Source organism: Cetorhinus maximus, chromosome 4 (assembly GCF_964194155.1).
Source record: "Cetorhinus maximus chromosome 4, sCetMax3.hap1.1, whole genome shotgun sequence".
Classification (NCBI taxonomy): Eukaryota; Metazoa; Chordata; class Chondrichthyes; order Lamniformes; family Cetorhinidae; genus Cetorhinus; species Cetorhinus maximus.
This window is the reverse complement of record NC_135882.1, coordinates 164,232,220-164,255,456: the sequence shown is the minus strand read 5'-3', so window position 1 is coordinate 164,255,456 and position 23,237 is coordinate 164,232,220. Positions and strand designations below refer to the sequence as shown.

At 43.7% G+C, this 23,237-nt stretch overlaps 1 protein-coding gene across 1 annotated transcript in view; it reads right to left on the bottom strand.

The window, feature by feature from the left end:
* The window catches only part of LOC144680002 (leucine-rich glioma-inactivated protein 1-like), a 66,957-nt gene that overhangs the window by 22,682 nt on the left and 21,038 nt on the right, over positions 1–23,237 (bottom strand). The window contains exons 3-4 of the mRNA XM_078541075.1: positions 2,469–2,540; positions 2,307–2,378 (exon numbers count right to left, since the gene is read on the bottom strand). Of these exons, the coding sequence (XP_078397201.1) occupies positions 2,307–2,378; positions 2,469–2,540 (144 nt within the window). The remainder of the gene's footprint in view (positions 1–2,306; positions 2,379–2,468; positions 2,541–23,237) is intronic.

Here is a 23,237-nt window from a genome sequence, read left to right as displayed (position 1 = left end):
TTTGCCAATTATTTACCCATTCTGTAATTGTATTAATGTCCTCCTGTAATGGTACACATTATGCTGCCTCCCTCTGGAAAACAAACACTCACATATAATTATGGTTTAAATCACAAGAGGGGAGAATTTCTGTGGGGTTTTCCAATCTCCCTTTACAACTTTGGCAGTGGAATAGTCGAAATTCCAGAAAAATTGTATAAACTGGCATTTTTTTTTTTTAGCCACCCATGCCATTTCTCCAAATGTTCCGCGATCTTTCCCAGAGAACCACCATGGAAATTTCAGGTGAACAACTTCAATAACCCTTATGGGAAGATGGTAGCGTAGTGGTAATGTCACTGGGTTAGAAATCCAGACACCCAAGCTAATGCCCTGGGACATGGATTCAAATCCCACCACGGCAGCTGGTGGAATTTAAATTCAGTTAAAAAATCTGGAATATAAAGTTAGTCTCAGTAATGGTGACTATGACAACGATCATCGATTGTTGTAAAAACCCATCTGCTTCAGTAAGGCAATCTGTACCCGATCTAGCCAACATGTGATTTGAGACCCAGTCTTAACTGCCTTTTGAAATGACCTAACAAGCCACTCAGTTCAAATGCAATTAGCGATGGGCAACAAAAGATGGCCTTGCCAGCGATGCCCACATCCCAGGAAAGAATAAAGGAAAAAAGTCTATAGATGTATTTAGGGGGAAGCTAAGTACATAAAAGAATAGGGAGTTATACTGTTGGAGTTGGATGAAGTAAGGTGGGACAAGGTTCATGGTGTTGAGTACAGAAGCAAGTATGCTGAACCTTTATAAAGCTTTTGGTTAGCAGGTCACAACACTTTAGGAAGGATGAGAAGGTGCAAAAAAAAATGATCAGAATGGTTCCAGGGATGGGGGGGTTTCTGTTGCAAGGTTAGGTTGGAGAGGTTGACATTGTTCCTCTTGGAGCAAAGGAGATTGAAGGGAGATTTAATTGAGATGTACAAATTATGACAGGTAGGCAAGGAAAACTGTTCACGTTATTTGATAGTACAAAGACTAGGGGATACAGGTTTAAAGTTTTGGACAAGAAATTGGGGTGAATGTGACGAAGAAAGTTTATACACAGTGAGCGGTAATGACCTGGAACTCACTGCCCACGAGGGTGGAAACAATCAATAATCTCGAAAGGAAATTGGATGGGCACTTGAAGGAAATAAAGCTACTACAGGGACCGAGCAGAGGAGTAGGACTAACTGGGTTGCTCTGCAGAGAGCCAGCATGTACTCATTGGGCCAAATGGCCTCCTTCTGCGCCATAAATGACTCTATAAATTGAAGGAAGTAACTAGCCAAAGTCCACAAAGGACCAAAGGCTTCTCTTTCTATTACAGAGAGACAATTGGTTATATCACAGAATTATTGCAGCACAGAAGGAGCCATTCAGCCCATCATGTCTCCACAGCTCTCTGAATGAACAATTCAAGCATGGGCAAGACAGGAGGTGGACCTTCATGAACTACCACAACCAGCACAGGGATTGAATCTGCACCATTGGCATCATTCTGCATTATACTCCAGCCATCCAGCCAACTGCACTAACTGACCTCATGACTCTATTTGGAGTATAAACACTGGCAGAGAGTGGTTGGGTCAAATGGCCTGTTTCTGCGCTGTAAGTTCTATGTAATTCTGTGTAACATTTAGATAACATTTTATATTGTCGTGAGTATTGTATTAAGTTTATATATTGTATCCTGTCTACATTACAGCTTATGTAATAACCCACAGATCATAGAACACAGAAGGAAGCCATTCAGCCCATCGAGTCAATGCCAGCTCTCTGTAGAGCAGTCAAGCCAGTCCCATTCCCCCGCTCTATCACTGTAGCCCTGTAACTGTATTTCCCTCAAGTGCCCATCCCATTTCCTTTTGAAATCATTCATCTATTCCACATCCGCCACACTTATGGACATTGAAAAAGCATGTGCTAGATAAGGGGTTGCTGGAACTGAAATATTTAAAAAATTGAAAGGAATGCCAACGGGGAAATTAGAAATGCAAAGCGGTCGCATGAAAGTAGATGGTGGTTCACATACAGGGTTATAGGCAATAAATTGTAGGCACGATCAAAGAAGCGATGGGACTATTTAGATAGGATGCTATCAAATATATTGATTTCAGCACAACACACAACATGAGACATTATTGGCTTTCATTACGATTTCATAATTGTTTACTACTTTTCCTTGAGAACAGTTGTCGTTAAGGTATGGGGGTCATATGCTGTGTTAAATGTATAGGTTATGTCGAGTAAGAAAGGATATACTTACAAGTGAATGAGAGACTTGAGCCCTCGAAAAGCATACCTTGAGATGGACTGGACCTTGTTGTTTTCTACAAACCTAGGTGGAAGATTCGTGTTTCAGTACTCGCATATTAATCATAGTCAATATTACGCAGCATGAACATGTCTAGATTTGTCACCTACTTACAGGTACTCGAGTTGAGAAAGACCAAGGAAGGCGTCATCCCCAACAGCGTCAAAAGAATTTGAAGTAAACAAACTGTTAGGAAAGTAATAATCAGAACAATAATAATTTTTCTTTTCCGAAAATATCTGACATTATGATTCATACAGACAAAATTTACACATTTCTCAACCACACCGTGGGAGGTGGGTTTTGTTTTTTGCTGGATGATCCTATCTGATCGGGTGGTGGAGTAAGATTCAATTGGCAATTTTCAAAGGAAAATTGGATATATACTCGAAGGTGAAAACGTTTGCAGGGATATGAGGAAAAAGCAAGACGGGGTCAGACTAACTGGGATAGCACTTTCAAAAGGGCTGGCACAGAAAAAAATGGGTGGAATGGCCTCCTTCAGCGCAGTAGGATTCTACGATTCTATCTGTATGCCCAAACGGAGGGAGTCAGGTCAATGCTGGAAATAAAATACTTTTCCACATGCTGAAATACGGGGTGGAATTTAATTCCACATACAAGGGCAGGCTGGGAGGTGCTGAGGACCGTAGAATTGTGAGGGAAGGTAAAGAGCGGAGAGCTCAATTAAGTTAGGGATGGAGCAGGACAAAGACAGCCTTCCTTCCTGTCTGGAGGCTAATTGAGGCCCTCAAATGGCCAATTAATGGTCACTCATGAGCCTCGTCCACCGACACTGGTAAGGGCGGTATGCCACATGAGGGGTGGGGGGCGGTTCTGGGCCACCCAGTCAAACCCGGCTGTTTCTCTGTGGGCTCAGGGGCCCTCCTAACCAGGCACCCTGTGACCCAGAAGGGCTAAATATTGACAAGGGTGTGGTAGCACTGAAATAAAAACCCTGCCCTCCACAACAAACATCCCTGCCTGTTGCCGGGACCTGCCTACCTAGACTCAGCAAGCCCCACAAACGTACCTCCGTTCCGAAACATCATCCATTGCTGCTGGCCCAGGGTAGCTGCAGTACCAGCAGTGGCCACCACACCTGGTGATACAGCTGGGACTGAAGACTTGCCAACTCTCTGATTGGCCAGCAGCTCCTGAAGGCGGGGCCTCTGCCCTTAAATACCTGACTGCCATGCAATCATATTGGGGCTATCAAAAATGGCCATGATGGGTTTGCCTCCAGCTTTCTGGTTGGTGGACAGGGCCACCACCACCACGGCAGCCATTAAATCCAGCACAAGTGTCAACACCAAAGAGTTCCAGGTCAGAAAAAGAAAAGGCAAAGTGTAACATATTGTAATAGCTGAGCATTTTGTTATATTACTCTCTCTGTTGAGGAGATTTTTAAAAAATTCATTCATGGGATGTGGACGTTGCTGGCTAGGTCAGCATTTATTACCCATCCCTAATTGCCCTTGGGAAGATGCTGGTAAGCTGCATTTTTGAACTGCTGCAGTCCATGTGGTGTAAATAAAGTTGTTCAATAATGGCTACCTACTGTGAAGCCACACTCCCAGTGCAATACACAACAGAAAGATGGTGATGAGGCTGGGATGGAATTTTCTTTTACATTTCATTTGAGAAATTAAGGGCTGAAAAACATTGTGACACATTTTTGGAACCCCGAGAGTTGAGTTTGAGGAAGTTTGAGCAATTTGGAAGATTGTTCCACGTTCAGATACACAATGAGTCACAACAGTACATAAGGAGAAAAATAGCCCTGAAGGCAGATTTGGAGACAATGGGAGGAAATCTTTTTTTGATTCATTTACAGGATGTGAGCGTCGCTGGCTAGGCCAGCACTTATTACCCATCCCTAAATGCTCTTGACCCTAACAAAGAGTAATTACAAATGAAGGTTATACATTGACTAAAAGTAAATAAACTAGGAGATTAAGGTAAAGTAAATGTGATGGAGCCAGATGCGTTTGAGATGGCCCTTATTTGGTTCAAGGAAGGGAGTGTCATCTCCAGCGGCAGCACAGCTTCAGAGATGAGGATTGATTTTGATGGCCCAGCAGCATGATTTAAAAATTGTAAATCAGCAGAACATGCAAATGTAGGCATTCTTTCGGGATTTCTCATGAAGACTGATTCATTTCTAGCCACTGAATTACCTGTGAATTACTTTACATCCATAAATAACATTCCAGTGTCTGCCAGAGAAATTAGTGAAGAAACTCTCTAGGATATCACAACTGAGCATCATTAACTGAGCATCACGCTCAGTAAATTGCCCAATTATGTCATGAATGTCTGGATTAAAGGGTGTGGTGATGAGAAATTGCAGGAGTAGTTCACACGTGGAAATGAACTGAGTGTAGATCAAGGCTGTCTGCTATGGGGTTTAAGAGTCATTATTCCACCAAGGCTCAGAGACAGATTGTTAAAGGAACTTCATCAAGAGCACACAGGGATACTCTGTTTGAAGGCAGTAGCAAGAAGTGATTTTTGGTACCCAAAGATAGGTAGAGATATTGAAGAGTTGGTGAGAAGTTGTGAAGAGTGTTTCAGAATGAGAAATGGTTCAACCAAGGTTCCTTTCAATCCATGGTCAAACACAAGAAAACCGCGGGAACGAGAACATGTTGATTTCTTTGAACTGGAAGGGAAAGAGTACTTTGTTTTGGTCAATAACGAATGGAAGTGGGTACATGTTGAATCTGTGCCCAATATTACAAATGGTAAAAGTTTTGAGATTCTGAGAATCAGTTTGCAATTTATGGGTTGCCAGAGATGTTGGTATCAGATAATAGTCTACTGTTTACTTCAGAACAGTTTGAAATATTCCTGAGTAAGAATGGAGTCAAACGCACCCAACTATCACCAGAGCACCCAGCATTGAATGACACTGCAGAAAGAAGTAGTACAGATTGTGAAGAGATCTTTGCAGAAGTATTTACTAGGTGACAAGCTAGGCGGGATGAGGTTTCATGCAGGGTTTTAAAAAGTTTAATAAAGTTATAGTGTAAATTGTGAACATGTCCCATCCCATGTGACATTGTCACATGAGGGGGACAGGATAGCGAATTTTTTTTTCTAATTTTTAATCTTTTTCAAAGTGGAAGCAATCTCCCTGAGGCTGCACTTAGCCTCAGAGAGATGTACACTCTTTCGTGCGCATGCGCAAAAGAGTGCACTCTCGCTTTTAGGGAAGCCCCCCCCCAACCCGCACAGGAAGTGCATAGCGCTTCCCGCCAGACATCACGCTGGGCGGGCCTTAATTGGCCCGCCCACTTAAAATGGCGGTGCTGCCCGCTTCGCTGGCGGGGATCGGCTCCCCATCTGCCCGATAGGCAGAAAATTCTGCCCAGAGAGTTCAGTGTTGGTCAGAAAGTCATGGTGAAAAACCACCAAAGTGATAATGAGAAGTATGTGATTGGAATTGTTGTAAAGAGTCTAGGTGAAATCAAATATCTAGTGAAGACTGGATCTATCAGTAGATCATTTGCTCGAAAGAGGAAATCTGACAAAGGGAGAGCTTGAGAAAACTCCTAAAATTAACGTTCCTCCTACAGTCCTAAGTGAAAATCAGAAAGACAGTGAACGTCACAACAAAACTGAAAGCTTTGCCACTATCACAGAATCCACAAGCACAGCAAAATGAGTCAGGTTCTTTAATTATGGAAACCAATCAATGTCACAGTCCCAACCATTAAGTGGAAATAAAAGCAAAATACTGCGGATGCTGGAAATCTGAGACAAAAACAAAAATTGCTGGACAAACTCAGCAGGTCTGACAGCATCTGTGGAAAGGAAGACAGAGTTAATGTTTCGAGTCCGTATGACTCTTCATCAGAACTCTTCATCATTAAGTGGAATTGATAGTCGAAGTTCAGGGTTGACACAGTCAGAGATGTGGAGAGAGCAGAGCCAGGCTAATGGAAATGGAGGAACAGGAAGAGAAAGAAGCAGAGAGATTAATTGAAACTATGTAGGAAGAAGAAAAATATTGTTCTTTTCATTACTTCATGTCAAATGATGATATTTTTGTTAAACACATATTGGTATTAGGGAAAATGTTTTAGCATGTAAATTATTCTGATAATTTTGGTCCTATATATGTTTTGTAAAAACAAATGTGCAACTGTTATAGAGGTGATTTTCCAGGCAACTTTTCTTGGTGGAAACATTGAACTTTATTTACAAGACCCCCAACTTCAAGAGAGTGGTGGGGGGGGTTGGGGGGCGGGGGGGGTGAATACTAGCACCAGTCAGGTGAAGCTATGCAGTTTCAGAGGTTGACAGCTCCAGCCAACCTTAAGTTCAATAATGGCCATCTACTGTGAAGCCACATTCTCAGTGCAATACACAACAGAAAGATGGTGATGAGGCTGGGATGGAATTTTCTTTTACATTTCATTTGAGGAATTAAGGGCTGAAGAACATTGTGACGCATTTTTGGAACCCCTAGAGTTGAATTTGAGGACGTTTGAGCAATTTGAAAGATTGTTCCACGTTCAGATACACAATGAGTCACAACAGTACATAAGGAGAAAAATAGCCCTGAAGGCATTTTTGGAGACAATGGGGGGAAATCTTTTTTTGATTCATTTACGGGATGTGAGCGTCACTGGCTAGGCCAGCATTTATTACCCATCCCTAAATTGCTCTTGACCCTAACAAAGAGTAATTACAAATGAAGGTTATACGTTGACTAAAAGTAAATAAACTAGGAGATGAAGGTAAAGTAAATGTGATGGAGCCAGATGCGTTTGAGATGGCCCTTATGATCACATTTGGTTCAAGGAAGGGAGTGTCATCTCCAGCGGCAGCACAGCTTCAGAGATGAGCATTGATTTTGATGACCCAGATGTATGATTTAAAAATTGTAAATCAGTAGAACATGCAAATGTAGACATTCTTTCAGGATTTCCCATGAAGACTGATTCATTTCTAGCCACTGAATTACCTGTGAATTACTTTACATCCATAAATGACATTCCAGTGTCTGCCAGAGAAATTAGTGAAGAAACTCTCTAGGATATCACAACTGAGCATCATTTACTGAGCATCACGCTCAGTAAATTGCCCAATTATGTCATGAATGGCTGGATTAAAGAGTGTGGTGATGAGAAATTGCAGGAGTAGTTCACACGTGGAAATGAACTGAGTGTAGATCAAGGCTGTCTCCTATGGGGTTTAAGAGTCATTATTCCACCAAGGCTCAGAGACAGATTGTTAAAGGAACTTCATCAAGAGCACACAGGGATACTCTGTTTGAAGGCAGTAGCAAGAAGTGATTTTTGGTACCCAAAGATAGGTAGAGATATTGAAGAGTTGGTGAGAAGTTGTGAAGAGTGTTTCAGAATGAGAAATGGTTCAACCAAGGTTCCTTTCAATCCATGGTCAAACACAAGAAAACCGCGGGAACGAGAACATGTTGATTTCTTTGAACTGGAAGGGAAAGAGTACTTTGTTTTGGTCAATAACGAATGGAAGTGGGTACATGTTGAATCTGTGCCCAATATTACAAATGGTAAAAGTTTTGAGATTCTGAGAATCAGTTTGCAATTTATGGGTTGCCAGAGATGTTGGTATCAGATAATAGTCTACTGTTTACTTCAGAACAGTTTGAAATATTCCTGAGTAAGAATGGAGTCAAACGCACCCAAATATCACCAGAGCACCCAGCATTGAATGACACTGCAGAAAGAAGTAGTACAGATTGTGAAGAGATCTTTGCAGAAGTATTTACTAGGTGACAAGCTAGGCGGGATGAGGTTTCATGCAGGGTTTTAAAAAGTTTAATAAAGTTATAGTGTAAATTGTGAACATGTCCCATCCCATGTGACATTGTCACATGAGGGGGACAGGATAGCGAATTTTTTTTTCTAATTTTTAATCTTTTTCAAAGTGGAAGCAATCTCCCTGAGGCTGCACTTAGCCTCAGAGAGATGTACACTCTTTCGTGCGCATGCGCAAAAGAGTGCACTCTCGCTTTTAGGGAAGCCCCCCCCCCCACCCGCACAGGAAGTGCATAGCGCTTCCCGCCAGACATCACGCTGGGCGGGCCTTAATTGGCCCGCCCACTTAAAATGGCGGTGCTGCCCGCTTCGCTGGCGGGGATCGGCTCCCCATCTGCCCGATAGGCAGAAAATTCTGCCCAGAGAGTTCAGTGTTGGTCAGAAAGTCATGGTGAAAAACCACCAAAGTGATAATGAGAAGTAGGTGATTGGAATTGCTGTAAAGAGTCTAGGTGAAATCAAATATCTAGTGAAGACTGGATCTATCAGTAGATCATTTGCTCGAAAGAGGAAATCTGACAAAGGGAGAGCTTGAGAAAACTCCTAAAATTAACGTTCCTCCTACAGTCCTAAGTGAAAATCAGAAAGACAGTGAACGTCACAACAAAACTGAAAGCTTTGCCAGTATCACAGAATCCACAAGCACAGCAAAATGAGTCAGGTTCTTTAATTACGGAAATCAATCAATGTCACAGTCCCAACCATTAAGTGGAAATAAAAGCAAAATACTGCGGATGCTGGAAATCTGAGACAAAAACAAAAATTGCTGGACAAACTCAGCAGGTCTGACAGCATCTGTGGAAAGGAAGACAGAGTTAATGTTTCGAGTCCGTATGACTCTTCACCAGAACTCTTCATCATTAAGTGGAATTGATAGTCGAAGTTCAGGCTTGACACAGTCAGAGATGTGGAGAGAGCAGAGCCAGGCTAATGGAAATGGAGGAACAGGAAGAGAAAGAAGCAGAGAGATTAATTGAAACTATGGAGGAAGAAGAAAAATATTGTTCTTTTCATTACTTCATGTCAAATGATGATATTTTTGTTAAACACATATTGGTATTAGGGAAAATGTTTTAGCATGTAAATTATTCTGATAATTTTGGTCCTATATATGTTTTGTAAAAACAAGTGTGCAACTGTTATAGAGGTGATTTTCCAGGCAACTTTTCTTGGTGGAAACATTGAACTTTATTTACAAGACCCCCAACTTCAAGAGAGTGGTGGGGGGGGTTGGGGGGCGGGGGGGGTGAATACTAGCACCAGTCAGGTGAAGCTATGCAGTTTCAGAGGTTGACAGCTCCAGCCAACCTTAAGTTCAATAATGGCCATCTACTGTGAAGCCACATTCCCAGTGCAATACACAACAGAAAGATGGTGATGAGGCTGGGATGGAATTTTCTTTTTCATTTCATTTGAGGAATTAAGGGCTGAAGAACATTGTGACACATTTTTGGAACCCCTTGAGTTGAATTTGAGGAAGTTTGAGCACTTTGAAAGATTGTTCCACGTTCAGATACACAATGAGTCACAACAGTACATAAGGAGAAAAATAGCCCTGAAGGCATTTTTGGAGACAATGGGGGGAAATCTTTTTTTGATTCATTTACAGGATGTGAGCGTCGCTGGCTAGGCCAGCACTTATTACCCATCCCTAAATGCTCTTGACCCTAACAAAGAGTAATTACAAATGAAGGTTATACGTTGACTAAAAATAAATAAACTAGGAGATGAAGGTAAAGTAAATGTGATGGAGCCAGATGCTTTTGAGGTTGCCCTTATGATCACATTTGGTTCAAGGAAGGGAGTGTCATCTCTAGCGGCAGCACAGCTTCAGAGATGAGCATTGATTTTGATGGCCCAGCAGCATGATTTAAAAATTGTAAATCAGCAGAACATGCAAATGTAGACATTCTTTCGGGATTTCCCATGAAGACTGATTCATTTCTAGCCACTGAATTACCTGTGAATTACTTTACATCCATAAATGACATTCCAGTGTCTGCCAGAGAAATTAGTGAAGAAACTCTCTAGGATATCACAACTGAGCATCATTTACTGAGCATCACGCTCAGTAAATTGCCCAATTATGTCATGAATGGCTGGATTAAAGAGTGTGGTGATGAGAAATTGCGGGAGTAGTTCACACGTGGAAATGAACTGAGTGTAGATCAAGGCTGTCTCCTATGGGGTTTAAGAGTCATTATTCCACCAAGGCTCAGAGACAGATTGTTAAAGGAACTTCATCAAGAACACACAGGGATACTCTGTTTGAAGGCAGTAGCAAGAAGTGATTTTTGGTACCCAAAGATAGGTAGAGATATTGGAGAGTTGGTGAGAAGTTGTGAAGAGTGCTTCAGAATGAGAAATGGTTCAACCAAGGTTCCTTTCAATCCATGGTCAAACACAAGAAAACCGCGGGAACGAGAACATGTTGATTTCTTTGAACTGGAAGGGAAAGAGTACTTTGTTTTGGTCGATAACGAATGGAAGTGGGTACATGTTGAATCTGTGCCCAGTACCACAAATGGTAAAAGTTTTGAGATTCTGAGAATTAGTTTGCAATTTATGGGTTGCCAGAGATGTTGGTGTCAGATAATAGTCTACTGTTTACTTCAGAACAGTTTGAAATATTCCTGAGCAAGAATGGAATCAAACGCACCCACATATCACCAGAGCACCCAGCATTGAATGGCACTGCAGAAAGAAGTAGTACAGATTGTGAAGAGGTCTTTGCAGAAGTATTTACTAGGTGACAAGCTAGGCAGTAATTTCCAAGTTTCTCTTTGACACAGGCTAGACAATTTCCTGTTCTCTTACAAAATAGCCCCACAGTCTGCCACAGGTTGCTCACCTTACAAATTAATGTGTAAACACACTCCTAGGACAAGGTTTAATCGCTTAAGCTTGGTGCCAACAGCAAAGTAAGAGAAAAGCAAGACAAAGTAATATTGAGTCATGATGCGCGAGGCATGAAACTTAGACAGCAGAATTTTGCCATCTGCAAGCAGGGGGCGGGGCCCGCTCGCCAACACGGGATGATGTTAGGTGGAACCCCCAACGTCATCCCGCCCCATTTAAATTTTCAGGAAGGTGGGGGCGCAGCAAAATCAGCTGCAGGCCCACCAACCTGTCAATGGCCAATTGAGGATCATTTAAACAATTAAAGGACGTGTCCATCTAACCTTAAGATTGGCGGGCAGGCCAGGAGCCCCGGCGGGCAATAGATAAAACATGAAACCTCATCCAGCGGCGGGATGAGGTTTCATGCAGGGTTTTAAAAAGTTTAATTAAGTTATAGTGTAAATTGTGAACATGTCCCATCGCATGTGACATTGCCACATGAGGGGAACATGTTAGCCAATTTTTTTTTCTAATTTTTAATCTTTTTCAAAGTGGAAGCGATCTCCCTGAGGCTGCACTTAGCCTCAGGGAGATGTATGCTCTTTCGTGCGCATGCGCGAAAGAGTGCACTCTCGCTTTTGGGGAATCCCAACCGGCCCACACTCTTCCTGCCGGACATCACGCTGGGCGGGCCTTAATTGGCCCACCCACATAAAATGGTGGTGCGGCCCGCTTCTCCGGCGGGGATCGGCTCCCCGCCCACCGGTGATTGGGTCGGGCCCACCCACCCGACAGGCAGAAAATTCTGCCCAGAGAGTTCAGTGTTGGTCAGAAAGTCATGGTGAAAAACCACCAAAGTGATAATGAGAAGTAGGTGATTGGAATTGTTGTAAAGAGTCTAGGTGAAATCAAATATCTAGTGAAGACTGGATCTATCAGTAGATCATTTGCTCGAAAGAGGAAATCTAACAAAGGGAGAGCTTGAGAAAACTCCTAAAATTAACGTTCCTCCTACAGTCCTAAGTGAAAATCAGAAAGACAGTGAAAGTCACAACAAAACTGAAAGCTTTGCCAGTATCACAGAATCCACAAGCACAGCAAAATGAGTCAGGTTCTTTAATTATGGAAACCAATCAATGTCACAGTCCCAACCATTAAGTGGAAATAAAAGCAAAATACTGCGGATGCTGGAAATCTGAAACAAAAACAAAAATTGCTGGACAAACTCAGCAGGTCTGACAGCATCTGTGGAAAGGAAGACAGAGTTAACGTTTCGAGTCCGTATGACTCTTCACCAGAACTCTTCATCATTAAGTGGAATTGATAGTCAAAGTCGAAGTTCAGGCTTGACACAGTCAGAGATGTGGAGAGAGCAGAGCCAGGCTAATGGAAATGGAAGAACAGGAAGAGAAAGAAGCAGAGAGATTAATTGAAACTATGTAGGAAGAAGAAAAATATTGTTCTTTTCATTACTTCGTGTCAAATGATGATATTTTTGTTAAACACATATTGGGATTAAGGAAAATTTTTTAGCATGTAAATTATTCTGGTAATTTTGGTCATATATATGTTTTGTAAAAACAAGTGTGCAACTGTTATAGAGGTGATTTTCCAGGCCACTTTTCTTGGTGGAAACGCTGAACTTTATTTACAAGGCAGCAGCAGCAACTACACGTGTGCATCAAACTCTACGGGCAGGATTTTTGCCTCATCAGGCAGGCACGCCGGGCAGGCCTGGGAGCAGCCACAAAACCGACCGCCGCCCGCGATCGGGCCCCGACTGCGATTTCACGCTGGCTGGCCAACTAACGGGCAGCCAGCGTCAATCGTGCACTGAAACGCTCAGCACTGCCTGGGTAAGGGTGTGGGGTGCGGAGGAGGGCAAGCGTGAAAGTCAGCGCATGCGTTGGGGTGGGGGTTGCGCTCGCTGAAAGCTCCCTGAAGGCACGGCGCTGCCTTCGGGAGTTGAAGATTTCTGACATGAAAATTAAAGACGAGAAAAATAAGGAAAACGTGTCCCCTGATGTGGCCCCTTCGCTGAGAGCAGGGACATGTTAAAAATGAGTTTTAAAAGTCTTTTTTTAATCAACGGTTGAAACCTCATCCCACTTGTGGATGAGGTTTCGCAAAATTGTCAAGGCCACTTGGCCTATTCGCCACCCCCAACTGTAAGGTTGGACGGGCACCAAAAAATTCAATTCATTTAATTGATTAAGGGCCTTAATAGCCCTCTTAATGGTCGGCAGGCACACTGCCGCCTCTCACGCGTGCCCACCAACCGAAATATTGCGCGATTGTGCAATGATGTAGGGACACTTGCCCAATTCATCACGCACTATTTTTCTCCTGTTTAGATCGGGCATGCACCCGCCCGACAAGGGAAAATTCTGCCCTGTAACTAAAAAACAACTCTCTTATAGAGGTTCCCCGTGCTGCAAACCCATTGGTTTACACAGATCATGTGATCTTACAACACAGGATTATTCTTAAAGCTACAGTCCTATGTTTATCAAAACTATAATTGCTACATTCCTCCCCCTTTAACTTTCCTGTACATTTTGTATTTACAAGGATATTTATCTCATGACATTACAATATTTACACAGGTCATGAAATTACAAGCTCAGTCTTTCAGGTGGTTTCCTGATCCGTGTGGAACACCGTAGCTCTACGACTTCCAATTCCTTGACAGGAACCACATTCTCTGGAGCCGCATTAACATCAGGTACCTCATTAGACACAGGCAGCTCGGTGTCGTCCTGCTCTGACAGAGACATCAGTCATGTTTATCCCTGGTTGAGCAACTTCAACAGGAACCACAGGTTCAGCAATGGTCACAGGTGCAACATCATTTTTTTGGGGTGTTTCCCTTCTTCTTAAACGATCTACATGCTTATGGGTGATCCAGCCCTCCACTTCCACGTGGTACGACAATGGTCCAATCACAGAGCATACTTCACAAGGTAACCACTTGCGTCCTCCGCCGAAATTCCTTACATATACTGCTTCTCCAATGGTAAATTGTCACTCACGACTATGCAAATCCATGAGTTGCTTTTTGGTTCCCTTGACTTTTCCCCACCTTCCCTTCCAAATTAAGAAGTATCAGCCTTAGTCTTGTTTGAAGACAGTGCCTCCATAAGACATAGGTGCAGAAGTAGGCCATTTGGCCCATCGAGTCTGCACCACCATTCAATGAGATCATGGCTAATTTGATAATCCTCAACTCCACCTTCCTGCCTTTTCCCCATGACCCTTGATTCCCTTACCAATTAAAAATCTGTCTATCCCAGCCTTGAGTATATTTAATGACCAAGCCTCTACAGCCCTCTGTGGTAAAGAACTCCACAGATCCACTACCCTCTGAGAGAAGAAATTACTCATCATCTTCATCTTAAATGGGTGACCCCTTACCCTGAGATTATGCCCTCTGATCCTAGGCTCTCTCACAAGGGGAAACAACCTCTCAGCATCTACCCTGTCAAGCCCCCTAAGAATCTTATATGTTTCAATAAGGTCGCCTCTTATTCTTCTAAACTCCAACGAGTACAGGCCCAACCTATTCAACCTCTCCTCATAAAAAAATCCCTCCATACCCGGAATCAACCTAGTGAACCTTCTCTGGACTGCCTCCAATGCCAGTATATCTTTCCTTAGTTAAGCGGACAAAAACTGTTCACAGTATTCTAGGTGTTGCCTAGCAGTGCCTTGTATAGTTTTAGCAAGATTTCCCTATTTTTATACTCCATTCCCTTTGAAATAAAGGCTGCCATTCTATTTGCTTTCCCTATTACTTGCTGAACCTGAATGCTAGCTTTTAGTGATTCATGCACGAGGGCCCCCAAATCCCTCTGTGCTGCAGCTTTCTGCAGTCTTTCTCCATTTAAATAATATTCAGCTCCTCTATTCTTCCTTCCAAAGTGCATAACCTCACATTTTCCCACATTATATTCCATCTGCCAATTTTTTGCCCACTCACTTAACCTGCCTATATCCCTCTGTAGACTCTTTGTGTCATCCTCATTGCTTGCCTTCCCGATTATTTTTGTGTCCGCAAACTTGGCGATAGTACATTCACTTCCCTCATCCAAGTTATTAATATATATTTGAAATAATTGTCGCCCCAGCACTGATACCTGCGGCACTCCACTAGTTACAGGTTCCTATCCTGAAAATGCTCCCTTTATCCCAACTCTCTGTCTTCTATTGCCAATCCTCTATCCATGCTAATATGCTACCCCTAACACAATGGGCTCATATCTTATTAGGTATCTTTATGTGCGATACCTTATCGAATGCCTTTTGGAAATCCAAATATATTACATCTACTGGTTCCCCTTTATCTATCCTGCTTGTTGCCTCCTCCAAGAAATCTAATAAATTTGTCAGGCATGATTTCCCCTTCATGAAGCCATGCTGACTCTGCTTGATTATATTATGCATTTCTAAATTCTCTGCTATTACATCCTTTGTAATAGACTAACATTTTCCCAATGACAGATGTTGAGCTAACTGGCCTATAGTTACCTGTTTTTTGTCTCCCTCCCTTTTTGAATAAGGGTGTGACATTGGCAGTTTTCCAATCCTCTAGGACTTTTCCAGAATCTGAGGATTCTTGGAAGATTACTACCAGTGCATCCAATATCTGTGTAGCTACTTCCTTTAATATCCTAGGGTGCAACCCATCAGGTCGAGGGGACTTGTTGGCTTTTAGCCCCATTAGTTTCCCTAGTACATTTTCTCTAGTGGTAGTTATTGTATTTATTGCCCCCGCCTCCCCCCACCCCCGCCCCCCAACACCACTTTTGCCCCTTGATTATTTAATATTTTTGGAATGCTATTAGTGTCTTCTACTGTGAAGACTGAAGCAAAGTATTTATTCAACTCCTCTGTCATTTCCTGGTTACCCATTATTATTTCCTCAGCCTCATTCTCTAAGGGGCCTATGTTTACTTTGGCCTCTCTCTTCCTTTTTATATATTTAAAGAAGCTCTTACTATCCATTTTTATGTTACTTGCTAGTTTACCCTCAACGTTTATTTTCTCCCTCTTTATTATTTTTTGGTCATCTTTTGTTTTTAAAACTTTCCCAATCCTCAGGTTTATCGCTAATCTTTGCCACTTTGTATGTTTTTTCTTTCAATTTGATACTATCCTTGACTTCCTTGGTTAACCATGGTTGGTTTAGTACCTTCCTAGAATCCTTCTTTCTCAATCTTTGTTGTGAATCATGAACTATTTTCTTAAATGTCCGCCATTATTCATCAACCACCTTTTCTGCTAAACCCCTATCCCAGTCCACTCCAGCCAACTCTGCCCTCATTCCATTGTAATTACCCTTATTTAAGTTCAGCACAGTTGTTTCCGATTCAAGTTTCTCACTCTCAAACTGAATGCTAAATTCTAACATGTTATGGTCACTGTTGCCTAGGGGATCTTTTGCTCTGAGATAATTTATTAAACCTGCCTCATTACACATTACCAGATCCAAAAGAGCCTTGTCCCTGGATGGATCCACAACATATTCTTCTAGGAAACTGTCCCAAATACATTCTATGAATTCTTGCTCGTGGCTATCTCTGCCAATTTGATTTTCCCAATCTACACGAAGATTAAAGTCACCCATGATTAATGTACTGCCTTTTTTACATGCCCTCATTACATCCTGATTTATTCTCTGTCCTACAGCATAGCTACTGTTAGGGGTCCTATGAACTGCTCCAACCAGTGTCTTCTTCCCATTCTTATTTCTTACCTCCATCCATATGGTATCTACATCTTCCGATCCAAGATCATTTCTTGCTATCGTACTTATTCCAAATCTTACTAACAAAGCTACCCCACCACCCTTTCCTTCCTGCCTGTCCTTTCAATAAGTCACATACACCTGAATATTTCATTCCCAGCTTTAATCTCCTTGTAACCATGGGCAGAATTTTTCAGTTGCCGTGCAGGGGCGGGCCCGACAAGCATAAAATGACACGTGATGACGCCGGGCGTGCGTTCCGACGTCATTGTGCTGAGTTGCGATGTTTCATTCAGCGGGCACGCACTGGAGTTGGCTGTGTGCCCACCGATATGTAAACGGCCCATTAAGGCCATTAAGGATCTAATCAAGGTTATTGTAATCGCTGCCTGTCCAACCTTAAGATTGGCGGGCAGGCGAAAAGGCCAATCGGCCTTCGCGTTTTTTAGGAAACCACGAGCGGGATGAGGTTTCCTAAAGTCTTCATTGAAAAATTAAAAATTTGTCACATAAATAAAAACATGTCCCATCTCATGTGACACAGTCACATGAGGGGACATGTTTAAATAAATTTATAAGCCTTTTATTTAAAATTTTCAGAAGCCCTTCAAACTCTCTGAGGCAGCTCCGTGCCTCAGGGAGATTGAAGCGCTCTTTAGCGCGCATGCGCAAAAGAGCAATGGCCCTGACTCTCCCTCCTCTCCCCACCTGCACAGGTCACGCTGAGCGCTACCAGTCGCGTCTTACGCCGGGCGGGCCTTAATTGGCCTGCCCGTGTAAAATGGCAGCGCGGAGACGATCGCGGGCAGCAATCGACTCTGTGACCACCCCGCCCGCTCCCGCCTAGCCTGCCCGCCAACTGAAAAATTCAGGCCCATGTCTCCATAATGGATATAAGATCATACCCATTAACCTCTATTTGTGCTATTAATTTATTTATCTTGTTCTGAATACTACGTGCATTTAAATAAAGAGCCATTAATTTTGTCTCTTTACCATTTTTTTCCCCCTTTGACCCTATTTGCTGCTGTTTTATTATGTTTGTACACTCTGTCCCTTCCTGTCACATTCTGGGTAACATTACCTAAATAGCTGCCCTGTAAGGCTGCCATATCCTTTTGCTTTGTATGCCTACGTATCCCCTCTCCAGAACCGCCCACCCCCCACTCTATTTAGCTTAAAGCCCCTCTCCACAGCCCTAGTTATTCAATTTGCCAGGACACTGGTCCCAGCATGGTTCAAGTGAAGCCCAACCCACCAGAACAGCTCCCTTCTACCCCAGTACTGGTGCCAGTGCCCCATGAATTGAAACCTATTCCTCCCACACCAATCTCTGAGCCACACATTTAACTCCTTGACTTTATTTATTCTATGCCAGTTTGCCCGTGGCTCAGGTAGTAATCCAGAGATTATTACCTTGGAGGTTCTGTTTTTTAATTTAGTTCCTAATTGTTCAAACCTGCTTTCTAGTCCTAAGAATGTTGTTGGTACCAACGTGGACGATGACAACTGGATCCCTCCCCTCCCACTCCAAGTTCCTCTCAGCCCTGAGGAGATGTCCTTAACCCTGGCACCAGGCAGGCAACACAGCCTTCAGGACTCATGGCTGCAAAGAACAGTATCTATCCCCCTAATTATGCTGTCTACTACATTCCTCTTTCCTCCCCCCACTTGAATGGCTCCCTGTACTACAGTGCCGTGGTCAGTTCGCTCATCCTCTCTGCAGTCCCCGCTCTCATCCACACAGCTTGCAAGAACCTAGTAACTGTTGGAAAGTTGCAGGGACTGAGGCTCCTCGAACGCTACCCCCCGGGTCCCCATACCTGCTTCACCTGCAGCCACAACCTCCTGTCCCTGATCACAGGCCAAATTTGAAATGCCTAATCCGAGGGGAGCAAAGTGTCCGGGTAACTTTCCCCCTCACTGATGTAGCGCAGGGTCTGCAGCTCGGACTCCAGCTCCCCAACTCGGATCCGAAATTCCCTGAGCTGCAAACACTTACTACAGATGTGTTGTACTGCAGCAACACATCACCCATCCTGCCATCACTATCGTATTTAATTTAATTTATTTATTAATTACTCTAGTATCCCTGCTCTTTACACTTTATTGTAATTTTTTTTACACCAGTATCAATCTTATACTCAACAAGCTATTTTTAAGAAAAAGAGAAAAAAAGACTATTTATTAAATAGTTCTAGAAATGGTAGTTGCTGGGGTGAAGTGCGTTACCTGTGGGATGTGGGAAATCTGTGACGCTTCAAGTGTCCCGGACAACTACATCTGCAGGGAGTGTACCCAATTGCAGCTCCTCACAGACCCGCATGGATCGGTTGGAGCAGCAGTTGGATACACTTAGGAGCATTCAGGTGGCGGAAAGCGTCATTGACAAGAGTTTTACAGACGTGGTCACACCCAAGGTACAGACAGATAGATGGGTGACCACTAGAAGGGGCAGGCAGTCAGTGCAGAAATCCCCTGTGGCTGTCCCACTCTCTAACAGGTATACCGCTTTGGATACTGTTGGGGGGGGATGGCCTATCAGGGGTAAACAACAGCAGTAGCCAGAGCAGTGGCACCACGGCTGTCTCTGTTGTTCAGCAGGGGGGGGGTCAAAGCACAGAAGAGCAATTGTCATAGGGGACTCTATAGTCAGGGGCTCAGATAGGCACTTCTGTGGTCGTGAAAGAGACACCAGGATGGTATGTTGCCTCCCTGGTGCCAGGATCCAGGATGTCTCTGAGCGGGTATGGGACATTCTGAAGGGGGAGGGAGAACAGCCAGAGGTCGTGGTACACATTGGTACTAACGACATAGGCAGGAAGAGTGATGAGGTCCTGCAGCGGGAGTTCAGGGAGTTAGGCAGAAAGTTAAAAAACAGGACCTCTAGGGTTGTAATCTCAGAATTACACCCTGTGCCACGTGCCAGTGAGGCTAGAAATAGGAAGATAGTGCAGCTGAACACATGGCTGAACAGATGGTGTAGGAGGGAGGGTTTCCGATATCTGGACCAGTGGGATTTCTTCTGGGGCAGGTGGGACCTGTACAAGAAGGACAGGTTGCATCTAAACTGGAGGGGCACCAATATCCTGGCTGCAAGGTTTGCTAGTGTCACTCGGGAGGGTTTAAACTAGTATGGCAGGGGGGATGGGAACCGGAGCAATAGGTCAGCAGGGGAAATAAATGACTGGGAACCAGTGAATATGGCCAGTAGGACTAAGAAGAAGGGCAGGCAGGGAGAAGTTACTGAACACAGTGGGACTGGGGGTCTGAAATGCATTTGTTTCAATGCGAGAAGTATAACAGGCAAGGCAGATGAGCTTAGAGCTTGGATTAGTACTTGGGACTATGATGTTATTGCTATTACAGAGACTTAGTTGAAGGATGGAAAGGATTGGCAGATAAACGTTCCAGGATTTAGATGTTTCAGGCAGGATAGAGAGGGATGTAGAAGAGGTGGGGGAGTTGCACTGCTGGTTAAGGGGAATATCACAGCTGTACGACAGGAGGACACCTCGGTGGGCTCATGCAGCAAGGCAATATGGGTAGAGCTCCGGAATAGGAAGGCTGCAGTCACAATGTTGGGGGTTTATTATAGGCTCCCAGTTGCCAGCGGGAGATTGAGGAACAGTTATGTAGGCAGATTTTGGAAAGATGTAAAAGCAATAGAGTTGTTGTGGTGGGTGATTTTAACTGTCCCTATATTGACTGGGAATCACTTAGTGCTAGGGGTTTGGATGGTGCAGAATTTGTAAGGTGCATCCAGGAGGGCTTCCTGAGACAATATGTAGATAGTCCAACTAGGGAAGGGGCAATACTGGACCTGGTATTAAGGAATGAACCTGGCCAGGTGGTCAAAGTTTCAGTAGGGGAGCATTTCGGGAGAAGTGACCATAATTCAGTAAGTTTCAAGGAAAGGTGGATAAGGATAACAGGAGTCCTCAGGTTAAGGTGCTTAATTGGGGGAAGGCTAATTATAACAATATTAGGCAGGAACTGAGGAATCTAGACTGGAGGCGGATGTTTGAGGGCAAATCAACAACTGACATGTGGGGGACTTTCAAACGTCAGTTGATAAGAATTCAGGATCGGCATGTTCCTGCTAGGATGAAGGATAAGCATGGCAAGTTTCAGGAACCTTGGATAACGAAGGATATTGCGAGATTAGTCAAAGAGAAAAGGGAAGCATTCGTAAGGGCTAGAAGGCTGGGAACAGATGAAGCCCGTGGAGAATACAAAGAAAGTAGGAAGAAACTTAAGCAAGGAGTCAGGAGGGTTAAAAGGGGTCATGAAAAGTCACTGGCAACCAGGATTAAGGAAAATCTCAAGGCCTTTTATACATATGTAAAAAGCAAGAGGGTAGCCAGGGAAAGGGTAGGTCCACTCAGGGACAGAGGTGGGAATCTGTGTGTGGAGCCAGAAGAAATGGGAGAGATACTAAATGAATACTTCTCATCAGTATTCACCAAAGAGAAGGATTAGCGGTCGATTTGTCTAGGGAAGAGTATGTAGATAGCCTGGATCATGTTGAGATCAAAAAAGAGGTGTTAGGCGTCTTGAGGAATATTAAGGTGGATAAGTCCCCAGGACCAGATGGGATCTACCCCAGAGTACTGAGGGAGGCAAGGGAGGAGATTGCTGGGGCCTTGACAGAAATCTTTGCATCCTCACTGGCTACAGGTCAGGTCCCAGGGGACTGGAGAATGGTCAATGTTGTTCCATTGTTTAAGAAGGGTAGCAGGGATAATCCAGGAAATTACAGGCCGGTGAGCCTTACGTCAGTGGTAGGGAAATTATTGGAGAAGATTCTTCGTGACAGGATTTACTACCATTTGGAAGCAAATGGGCGTATTAGTGAGAGGCAGCATGGTTTTGTGAAGGGGAGGTCATGTCTCACTAACTTGATCGAGTTTTTCGAGGAAGTGACAAAGATGATCGACGATGGAAGGGCAGTGGATGTTATATACATGGATTTCAGTAAGGCCTTTGACAAGGTCCCTCATGGCAGACTGGTACAGAAGGTAAAGTCGCATGGGATCAGAGGTGAGCTGGCAAGATGGATACAGAATTGGCTTGGTCATGGAAGACAGAGGGTAGCAGTGGAAGGGTGCTTTTCTGAATGGAGAGCTGTGACTAGTGGAGTTCTGCAGGGATCAGTGCTGGGACCTTTGCTGTTTGTAGTATACATAAATGATTTGGAGGAAAATGTAACTGGGCTAATTAGTAGGTTTGCAGACGACACTAAGGTTGGAGGAGCTGCAGATAGTGAAGAGGATTGTCAAAGGATACAACGGGATATAGATTGTTTGGAGACTTGGGCGGAGAAATGGCAGATGGAGTTTAATCCGGACAAATGCGAGGTAATATATTTTGGAACGACTAATTCAGGCAGTAATTATACAGTAAATGGCAGAACCCTTAAGTGCATTGACGGGCAGAGGGATCTGGGTGTACAGGTCCACAGGTCACTGAAAGTGGCAACGCAGGTGGATAAGGTAGTCAGGAAGGCATATGGCATGCTTGCCTTCATTGGCAGGGGTATTGAGTATAAAAGCTGGGAAGTCATGCTGCAGCTGTATAGAACCTTGGTTAGGCCACACTTGGAATATTGCGTGCAATTCTGGTCGCCACATTACCAGAAGGATATGGAGGCGTTGGAGAGGGTGCAGAGGAGGTTTACCAGGATGCTGCCTGGTCTGGAGGTTATTAGCCATGAGGAGAGGTTGGAGAAACTCAGATTGTTCTCACTAGAGCGACGGAGATTGAGGGGCGACTTGATAGAAGTTTACAAAATTATGAGTGGCATGGACAGAGTAGATAGTCAGAAGCTTTTTCCCAGGGTGGAAGAGTCAATTACTAGGGGACATAGATTTAAGGTGAGAGGAGAAAACTATTGAGGAGATGTGCGGGGCAAGTGTTTTACGCAGAGGGTAGTGAGTGTCTGGAATTCACTGCCAGAGGAGGTGGTGGAAGCAGGTACGATATTGGTGTTTAAGAGGCAGCTTGACAAATACATGAATAGGATGGGAATAGAGGGATACGGACCCTGGAAGTGCAAAATGTTTTAGTTGACGGGCAATATGATCGGCGCAGGCTTGGAGGGCCGAAGGGCCTGTTCCTGTGCTGTACTTTTCTTTGTTCTTTGTTCTTTGTTCTAGCCCTAAACACAAACTAAAGACCTTACTTTTACTTTAAAGACTAGAAATACTCACCAATCATTCTGCAGGTGTTGCACCTGTCATAGTGTGGGGGGTCTTTTCTGTTGTGAAATAGGAAACAAGCAAGTTTAGTTTCCAATGATTCACCTGTTAACTTTTTTATTCCCACCTTAAAACTGCTCTTTCCGCCAGTCCATTAGATGACGGATGGTCTGGTGTAGTCTTCACGTGGTCGATACCATTCAGGCTGACGAACATTTGAAATTCAGAGCTAGTAAGTGCCATTACCTGAGATGATTACTTCTGGCAATCCATGGAGAGCAAAGCT